General features: G+C 35.8%; 2 protein-coding genes across 3 annotated transcripts; both read left to right on the top strand.

The window, feature by feature from the left end:
• The first annotated feature begins 1,845 nt into the window (after positions 1-1,845).
• Positions 1,846-2,804, top strand: LOC121977311 (uncharacterized protein PHLOEM PROTEIN 2-LIKE A4-like). The gene is made up of 3 exons (XM_042529898.1): positions 1,846-1,966; positions 2,096-2,232; positions 2,325-2,804. The coding sequence occupies exons 1-3, from the start codon at positions 1,904-1,906 to the stop codon at positions 2,713-2,715; spliced, it is 591 nt and encodes a 196-aa protein (XP_042385832.1). The 5' UTR covers positions 1,846-1,903; the 3' UTR covers positions 2,716-2,804.
• Positions 2,805-7,796: 4,992 nt separating this feature from the next.
• Positions 7,797-8,882, top strand: LOC121977312 (protein PHLOEM PROTEIN 2-LIKE A1-like). Of its 2 annotated transcripts, none has more exons than XM_042529899.1 (3): positions 7,797-7,954; positions 8,084-8,229; positions 8,325-8,882. In XM_042529899.1, exons 1-3 carry the CDS (start codon positions 7,910-7,912, stop codon positions 8,713-8,715), a joined length of 582 nt encoding a protein of 193 aa, XP_042385833.1. In that variant the 5' UTR covers positions 7,797-7,909; the 3' UTR covers positions 8,716-8,882. The 2 variants fall into 2 exon arrangements, with proteins under 2 accessions (XP_042385833.1, XP_042385834.1); XM_042529900.1 differs by having other exon boundaries at positions 7,798-7,954; positions 8,084-8,220.
• Positions 8,883-9,228: the final 346 nt, after the last annotated feature.

Consider the following 9,228-nt stretch of genomic DNA (forward strand, 5'->3'; position numbering starts at 1 on the left):
TACTTATGATAAAATTGGATAAAATGAAAATATGAATTTTTTTTGAGTAGTCTACTTCTCGTTAAATGATGAATATTCTTAAAAGAATACTTTGGGACTTGTAAAGGTTTTACTGGTCTATATATTGTTCTATTCGATCTTTTAGGATCCAAATTTTAGTTTTATAGATTTTTCAAGGTTAAATTAAATTTTATTTTAAAAATTAAGATACTTTTATGTATATTAATATTAATAGTATGACAATGATGAAGTATTAAGATAAAAGTAAAGACTTATAAGAAAAATATATATTTTTTTAAAAAATCATTTTTAATCGAGCTATTCGGATCGTATTCGGGATGGTTGGTTTTGGGTTTGAGTTTAGGGGTTTTGGATTGTATTCAGGTTCGAGTCGGATTAGGATTGAGATTTTTTATATTTTTTTTTCAAATTGATCCAAACCCAACTCGATCCATCCGAATCGGCATCCCTATAAATTAAGAGAAGGTTATCCACATTCAAAATTAATTAAATTTATAAGAGTTTGGATTAGGGGTACAAACAAATCTAATCGAGTCGAATAATATGAAAGTATTGATATTTAAGTTTGAGCTCGATATATATATATATATATATATATATATATATATATATATATATATTCAAAGCTTGATTCGAATCTTGAAAATATAAATAGTTTTAACTTGATTCAAAATAAAATTCGAGCTCGAATTCGATTCGAATGAATCTTGATTCGAGCATATTTGAATTATAATTCAAAATGTCTTAAATTCGAATTTAATTTGAATTATTGGAACCTTTATTTAAATATATTAAAGTTAAAATTATGTATAAATAATTAAAATTCTATTCAAGTTCGGCTCAAATTTGATAATTTCAAATACGAATCGAATATTTTTCGAGTCGGTTCTAAAAACTTGTGAACATGCTCGATTCATTTGCACCCTAGTCTGGATACCTAAATTAAAAAAAAAAAGGTGAGAGAATAGTAGCAGCTCCACTAGGAAAAGTGCTAAAGTAAGAATAAAAGAAATCTAAGTGTATATAAGTTCAGCTTGCTCCAAGATTAATCGGGCGAAATCCAGACCTACCTTCAATAGTTAAAATTTATTTGTGCCAATTAGGCTACTATCACTGGGTTGTTGGCCCCATATTGAGCCAACTCAATGCAAGAATCATAATTTCTTTACGCAACAATTTTCCTATTGGTTTGTTATTTGTTTCCTTCCTGATCCGTATGAGTAGTGGGATTTGAGTCATGAAAATAACCTTTTTGATAAGATCGAAAAAAGAATCTAGCTCGCCGACAAAGATCAAAGATGCTGATGGATGAATTAAAACATCGGTGCGTGGTGAGTGAGTCCTCAATAATATTTAGTTTATATCTCTAAATTATTAGGATTAAAAGGGAACTTATTATAAATTTAAAGCTCCCTCTTCAATAATATTATACTCATGTCAAAAATTATCTATATCCCCATTCAATCGTATTAATATTAAAAAATAATAATTTCCTAGATTAATTACTAAGAATATGTTAAGTTGTCAAGCAAAGTGTTTATTCCAATCCACAAAAGACGATTGAGAAGGCCTTTATTCCCCTTCTCTTGTGGCCAAGGAATTTATTCTTTTTGCTTTTCCTTCACAAAAAGAAGAGTGATCTTCTCACCTTATCATCCGCGTTTGAGTTTCGAAATTAACCGACCGAACCGAACCAATCCGACACCACCATGAGTCATGAGAATTGTAAATCACCTACCGTCCAAGTTATGTTGTGCGTCGTTTTCTTTTTAAACCTTTTAGAAAGAAAAATATTCCTCCAGATATATTGATTCCAAATCTTTTTCAATTTTCATATAAATAGACGCCATATAGAGGAGAATTAAGGAAGTAGAGGAAGGAGATGGAAGGCGTGGATGCTAACCATGGCGACAAAGCTCATCATGTAGCTGTTGATGTTCAAAGTGTAAGAAGGATTTCTTTCTATCACTTCACTTGAGGTCGATAGATCCATTCATTTCCATGTTTCTGTCGACTAGACTTCGTGAATCAACTTGATTGGGAAGCTTATTTTCGTTTTCTCATGATCGAGCAGGGTACAGAAACTTTGGTTTGGGGAAAACACGGTGCAATTCATATTTCAGCCAAAGCCATGAACATTGCTTGGGCGAGCGACAAAAGGTTTTGGGAGTGGGTTGATCTTCCCAACGACGACTTTAAAGAAAAATACAAGTACAAAATGTCGATTAGTGGTTTAGCCAATAGATATCGCTAGCTTTTGTTTTTGTTTTTGTTTTGTTTCTTATTCAAATTGGATGTTGTAGCTTTGCCATGGCGGTCGAACTCAAACAGGTGAGCTGGCTAGAAGTGGACGGGACTATGGACTTAGCCAAGCTAGCCGAGCTGAGCCTGAGCCTAAGTCACGAAAAGACTTACGAAATAGTTTATCACATCAAGTTCAAGGTTGATGCTTTCGGGTGGCAAAACCTCCCGGTCACGTTCGCTTTGATCACCCCCGACGAGCAAATGCATCGAAGCGAAGTTTTGGAATCGCGTAGGGGGCATAGCAACCAGTGGCACGAGGTACATGGCAACGATTTCAAAGGGCCTAAAACAACAACCGGAAAGCTCTCATTCGGCATGTTTGAAACTAGCAACCAGAAGTGGAAGGGGGGAATGATCCTTGCAGGAGTCACTATTAGGGCGAAGAATTGACCTATTATTCGATAACTAAATCGACTTTATGTACATCTAGTTATCGGATCTATGTGTGCTTGTTACCGTGTGAGTTATTTTAAGTCGTATCGAAGAATTGTATCTCGGTTATTGAAATAGTCGTTGATAAAGAAACAAGATCTGAGTATTTTACCAAGAAAAAATTTTATTAGAAGCTTAGAGCATTCTAAAAAGTGACCAAACTTGTAGGGAATTGGATCTCATCCGTACGAACAACAGGTCAAATTAGCTCGTATTGATTGACCCAATCTAACCAGATTGGTCCGCCAACTTAACTTAATAAAAACCTCGATTCAAGATAAATAAAAAAAGATTCTTACAAAAGCAATTGATGTAGTGGAGGCAACATGGACCATATGGTAGGCTTAGGTCTCAGTCAATACGAAGCTTGATTAGTTTGAGACGAACTCAAATTCAATCAGACCTGCTCTTTCAAGTTCAAGGCCAAGGATTTTGTCAACACAATCGAGTTGAGTCAGCCAACTCAAGACCAAACTCGGGTCAAGTCAACTAACTCATCGAGTTGAGTCAGCCAACTCAAGGCCAAACTCGGGTCAAGTCAACTAACTCATCGAGTTGAGTCAGCCAACTCAAGACCAAACTCGGGTCAAGTCAACTAACTCATGGTTGATCTCAACTTGAGTCAGCTTGAGTTTCAGTCAAGTTAAGACCAACTGGCTAGAACTAGAGTTCAAGCACGACACAACAATTACAATAAGGGTGCGTTTGGTTCAAGTTATTGTTGGTTGCTACTCGGAAAACCTATAGGTTCCACTGTACAAAAATTTTGTACAAAGGTCTGAACCTTTTCCTAGCTACCATGTGTTCTTTTAAATTAAATTTTGGATCGCCTGCGGAACTTAACACGTTTGATCCAAAACTTAATCTATTTGTTCTTTTAAGTTTTGACTTGGATCTCCTGCGGAACTTAACACGTTCGACCCAAGTCTCCTTAAGTTATTAATTCCATTAAATATTAATTTCCATAATTGGTTCCCAGTACTGACGTGGCGAGGCACATGACCTTCTTGGATATGGGAGCAACCACCACCGACTAGACAAAACCTTTTATAGAAAGCTAATATTTAATTTCCTAAAATAACTTTAGGTTAACCAAAGAGAATAATCAAATCACAAGGAAAAGAAAAAATAAAAGAACACAACATCGAAAAACATATTCGAAATTCTAGAACGTAAGCCTCTTGTATTTGGTATTATTTCCATAAATAACTAGCATGATGCGGAAAGAAAAATTACTAGTTATACCTTGTAGAAAAACCTCTTGATCTTCTACCGTAATCCTCTTCTAACCTCGGACGTTGTGTGGGCAACGATCTACCGAGATGAGAAACCACCAAGCACCTTCTTCTCCTCCTAGCTAGGTTCGGCCAAAACAAGAAAGCTTCACCAAGGAAGAAGAAAAACCACCAACCAAGCTCTAAGAGATGCAAGCTTCCTCTCCTTCTTCTTCTTCTTCTCCAAGTAGTATCCGGCCTCCACAAGAGCTCCAAGCAATAGAGAGTTTCGGCCACCACAAAGAGGAAGAAGAGAAGACATGATGGCCGGCCATAACACCAAGGAAAAGAGGGAGAGAAAATAATAGAGGTTGTGTCTCATGAAGGCACCCCTACCCCTTCTTTTATATTCCTTGGCCTAGGCAAATTAGGAAATTTAATTACAATAAAATTTCCTTAATTTTCCTTGACATGAATTAATTGAGTAAAATAAAATAAAATTTCCCAATCAACCTTGTGATGGCCGGCCACAATCAAAAGAGCAAATTAGGAGAGTTTCAATCAACAAATTAAAACTTCCTAATTTGTTTCCGGAAATTTAAAAAAAAATAAAATTTCTCTTTAAAAATCTCTTCATGGTTGATAAAAGGAAATTTCTATAATTTTAATTTTATCAACATGTGGATAATTTTAAAGAGAAAATAAAATATCTCACCAATCTACAAATAAGGAAAGAGATCTAATCTCTTTCTTTAATCTTTTGTAGATCTTTTAAAAGAGAGATATTTTAATTTTAATTCTCTTTAATAAATTATTTCTTCCACATAATAAAAATTAAAATTAAAATTCCTTTTTAATTTAATTTGGCCGGCCCCCACTAGCTTGGGTTCAAGCTAGGGCCGACCACCCAAATTTATACCTAGGCCGGCCCTAGCTTGTTTACCAAGCTAGCTTGGCCGACCCCTATTGGGTGGGTATAGGTGGGTATAGAACTCTTCAAATAAGAGGCTACGATAGGGACCGAGAGGAGGAATTGGTTTTGGTCTCCCGATAAAATTAAGCATCCCGTGTTCGCCCCGAACACACAACTTAATTTTATCAATGATAATTCATTCCACTAGAGAACTATCATTGAACTACCGCACCAATCCTAAATTACATTTTTGGGCTCCTTCTTATTATGAGTGTGTTAGTCTCCCTGTGTTTAAGATATCGAATGTCCACTAATTAAGTGAGTTACTGACAACTCATTTAATTAATATCTAAGTCCAAGAGTAGTACCACTCAACCTTATTATCATGTTGGACTAAGTCCACCTGCAGGGTTTAACATGACAATCTTTATGAGCTCCTCTTGAGGACATTATCAACCTAGTATCTCTAGGACACAGTTTCCTTCTATAATCAACAACACACACTATAAGTGATACCATTTCTCAACTTATCGGGTTTATTGATTCATCGAACTAAATCTCACCCATTGATAAATTAAAGAAATAAATATCAAATATATGTGCTTGTTATTATATTAGGATTAAGAGCACACACTTTCATAATAACTGAGGTCTTTGTTCCTTTATAAAGTCAGTATAAAAGAAACGACCTCAAATGGTCCTACTCAATACACTCTGAGCGTACTAGTGTAATTATATAGTCAAGATAAACTAATACCTAATTACACTACGACCTTCTAATGGTTTGTTCCTTTCCATTTTAGTCGTGAGCAACTGTTTATAATTTATAAGGTACTGATAACATCATCTTCTGCATGTGACACTACATACTATGTTATCTACAATATAAATTATATGAACAACTACAAACAAATGTAGATAATTTGACCAAATGTGATTCTTTATTCATAATGAATGTTTACAAAGCTTAGGCTTTCAGTATACACTCCAACAGTTATCATATATAACCTTGGTTATGTGATTACCAGGTAATCACATAATCAAGGTTATGGGGAATAAAACATAATCAAATATTGTTTGGTTCAATATAGGTAATACAACAAAACTTATTTGTTTGAAGGTTTTAATGAATAATCTAGTTTAATATTTTACTATATTACCCTTAGTTACACAACTAACTATACATAATAATAATAATAATAATAATATTATTATTATTATTATTATTGTTTTTTTGATGTTTTTTTATTTTTTAAATTAATTTTTATTTTTTAAACTTTTTTTTAATATTATTATTAATAGTGATATATATAAATAAATAAAATTGGATAAAATTTAAATTTATTATTATTATTTTAGAAAATTTTATATAATTTTATTAGATTTTAATTAAATCTATTTAATTTATCTTAATTTAATAAGATTTTAAGTCGAGAGGCGGTTGTTTGCTGCTTTTCTGAGGTTGCCCGCTTCTTGGCCTCCTTGAAGAGCTCGTACTCTCCCGCAGTCATGGTCACATTGATTCGTCCTGAATCCTCCATCATCACGTTCCGGAACAAGTAGTTGTGTTCCCACAGACGGCGCCAAATTTATCCCGTCCGAAAGCTGAGTCAGACAGAGTCGGGCGGTGCTGGAGTCGGTATTGATGGAAAGTCGCTATGGAGCCTGGTCAATCTGACAACCGACGAGAGAGTTGATACGAATGGATGACGAGGGGCGATGACGGAGATGGAGAAGCAAGGACTCTGGGCACACTCATACGAGCCCACGAGTCGTTAGAGACCGGAAACCAGGGAAAAAGTCCCTTGGTCAGGCCCTTCGACACTCAAGTCAGGTACTTTTTCCCCAGAAGTACAGAGAAAGGACGAAAAGTAAGAAACGAGTGTGTAATGACGAGTGAGGTACTTTTTCCCATTTTTAACTTTTTTAAATTTTTTAATTTTTTTAAAGTTTTTTATTTTATTTTAATTTTTCTTTTTTATCACATTTTTCTTTTATTCGAGAATATTTTGGATAAAAATTTTTTTATTAACTCCGGAATTAAGAAAAACCTCAGTTTTCTGAGGTTTTCGATTCCGGATTACATGTCTCTTTTGTTGACATGTCGGACATGAAATATTATTCGACCATCATCGATTACCTAAATCAAATAGGATTTCCATTGGTAATTTTAAATGGATAATTAAGATTATCAAAAATAACCCTCAACTAAATAAACCCTAAGTATATATATAAGTTCAGCTTGCTCAAGATTAATCGGGCGAAATCCAGACCTACCTTCAATAGTTAAAATTTATTTAGTACCAATTAAGCTACAATCACTGGGTTGTTGGCCCCATATTGAGCCAACTCAATGCAAGAATCATAATTTCTTTACGCAACAATTTTCGTATTGGTTTGTTATTCGTTTCCTTCCTGATCCGTATGAGTAGGATTTGAGTCATCAAAATAACCTTTTTGATAAGATCGAAAAAAGAATCTAGCCCGCCGACAAAGGTCAAAGATGCTGATGGATGAATTAAAACATCTGTGCGTGATGACTGAGTCCTCAATAATATTTAGTTTAGATCTCTAAATTATTAGGATTAAAAAGGGAGCTTATTATGAATTTAAAGCTCCCTCTTCAATAATATTATACTCATGTCAAAAATTATCTATATCCCTATTCAATCGTATTAATTATAAAAAATAATAATTTCCTACATTAATTACTAAGACTATGTTAAGTTGTCAAGCAAAGTGTTTATTCCAATCCAAGGAATTTATTCTTTTTGCTTTTCCTTCACAAAAAGAAGACTGATCTTCTCACCTTATCATCCGCTTTTGAGTTTCGAAATTAACCGACTAAACCGAGCGAATTCGACACCACCGTGAGTCATGAGAATTGTAAATCACCTACCGTCCAAGTTAATTTGTGCGACGTTTTCTTTTTAAACCTTTTAGAAAGAAAAATATTCCAAATCTTTTTCAATTTTCATATAAATAGACGCCATATAGAGGAGAATTAAGCAAGTAGAGGAAGGAGATGGAAGGCGTGGATGCTAACCATGTCGCTGTTGATGTTCAAAGGGTAAGAAGGATTTCTTTCTATCACTTCACTTGAGGTCGATAGATCCATTCATTTCCATTTTTATGTCGACTAGACTTCGCGAATCTACTTGATTGTGAAACTTATTTTCGTTTTCGCATGATCGAGCAGGGTACCGAAACTTTGGTTTGGGAAAAACACGGTGCAATTCATATTTCAACCAAAGCCATGAGCATTGCTTGGGCGAGCGACAATAGGTTTTGGGAGTCGATGGATCTTCCCAACGACGACTTTAAAGAAAAATACGAGTACAAAATGTCGATTAGTGGTTTAGCCAATAGATATCGCTAGCTTTTGCTTTTGTTTTTGTTTTTGTTTTTGTTTTGTTTCTTATTCAAATTGGATGTTGTAGCTTTGCCACGGCGGTCGAACTCAAACAAGTGAGCTGCCTAGAAGTGGTCGGGTCTGTGGACTTAGCCAAGCTAGCCGAGCTGAGCCTGAGCCTAAGTCATGAAAAGACTTACGAAATAGTTTATCACATCAAGTTCAAGGTTGATGCGTTCGGGTGGCAAAACCTCCCGGTCACGTTCGCTTTGTTCACCCCCGACGAGCAAACGCGTCGAAGCGAAGTGTTGGAATCGCGTAGGGGGCATAGCAACCAGTGGCACGAGGTACACGGCAACGATTTCAAAGGGCCGAAAACAACAACTGGAAAGATCTCATTCGGCATGTTTGAAACTAGCAACCAGAAGTGGAAGGGGGGAATGATCCTTGCAGGAGTCACTATTAGGGCGAAGAATTGACCTATTATTCGATAACTAAATCGACTTATGTACATCCGGTCATCGGATTTGTGTGTACTTGTTACTGTGTGAGTTATTTTAAGTTGAATTGTGTGTACCGAAGAATTGGTATCTCATTTATGTTGTACTACTGATTACGCAAACATAGTAATCTATTTGCACCAAAATAGCAAGCATGCAATAAATTTGTAAATGAAAAGAGTAAGGTTGAAAAATCGTGTATCTCTGGTTGAAGCGCTGCCGTGCCGACTGTCCTTAGAGAATTTATTGTCGCCCACGGTTAGACCCGACCCCGGGCCGGGTCTGGCCCGGACCCGGCCCGGGCCCGTAACCGGGTCAACGGGCCGGTTGCCCGTTGACCCGGTTCGTCGAAACCGGCAAGTTGCCGGGTTCCGCTCATTAGATGTAAACCGCGAACCGGTTAACCGCTGGTTGAACCGGCTGTTCACCGAAATATTTTTTAACGGCTTGAACCGCTGTTCATATTGTTGAACCGCCGTTAACCGCGGTTCG

Source organism: Zingiber officinale, chromosome 4B (assembly GCF_018446385.1).
Source record: "Zingiber officinale cultivar Zhangliang chromosome 4B, Zo_v1.1, whole genome shotgun sequence".
Classification (NCBI taxonomy): Eukaryota; Viridiplantae; Streptophyta; class Magnoliopsida; order Zingiberales; family Zingiberaceae; genus Zingiber; species Zingiber officinale.

Bases quoted from the DNA above. Each gene is read 5' to 3' on its own strand.
- LOC121977311 (XM_042529898.1), top strand. From the start codon at position 1,904: ATGGAAGGCGTGGATGCTAACCATGGCGACAAAGCTCATCATGTAGCT. The intron at 1,967-2,095 runs GTAAGAAGGATT...ATGATCGAGCAG, and splicing joins TAGCTGTTGATGTTCAAAGT to GGTACAGAAACTTTGGTTTG. The intron at 2,233-2,324 runs GTACAAAATGTC...TGGATGTTGTAG, and splicing joins GACTTTAAAGAAAAATACAA to CTTTGCCATGGCGGTCGAAC.
- LOC121977312 (XM_042529899.1), top strand. From the start codon at position 7,910: ATGGAAGGCGTGGATGCTAACCATGTCGCTGTTGATGTTCAAAGG. The intron at 7,955-8,083 runs GTAAGAAGGATT...ATGATCGAGCAG, and splicing joins TCGCTGTTGATGTTCAAAGG to GGTACCGAAACTTTGGTTTG. The intron at 8,230-8,324 runs GTCGATTAGTGG...TGGATGTTGTAG, and splicing joins GAAAAATACGAGTACAAAAT to CTTTGCCACGGCGGTCGAAC.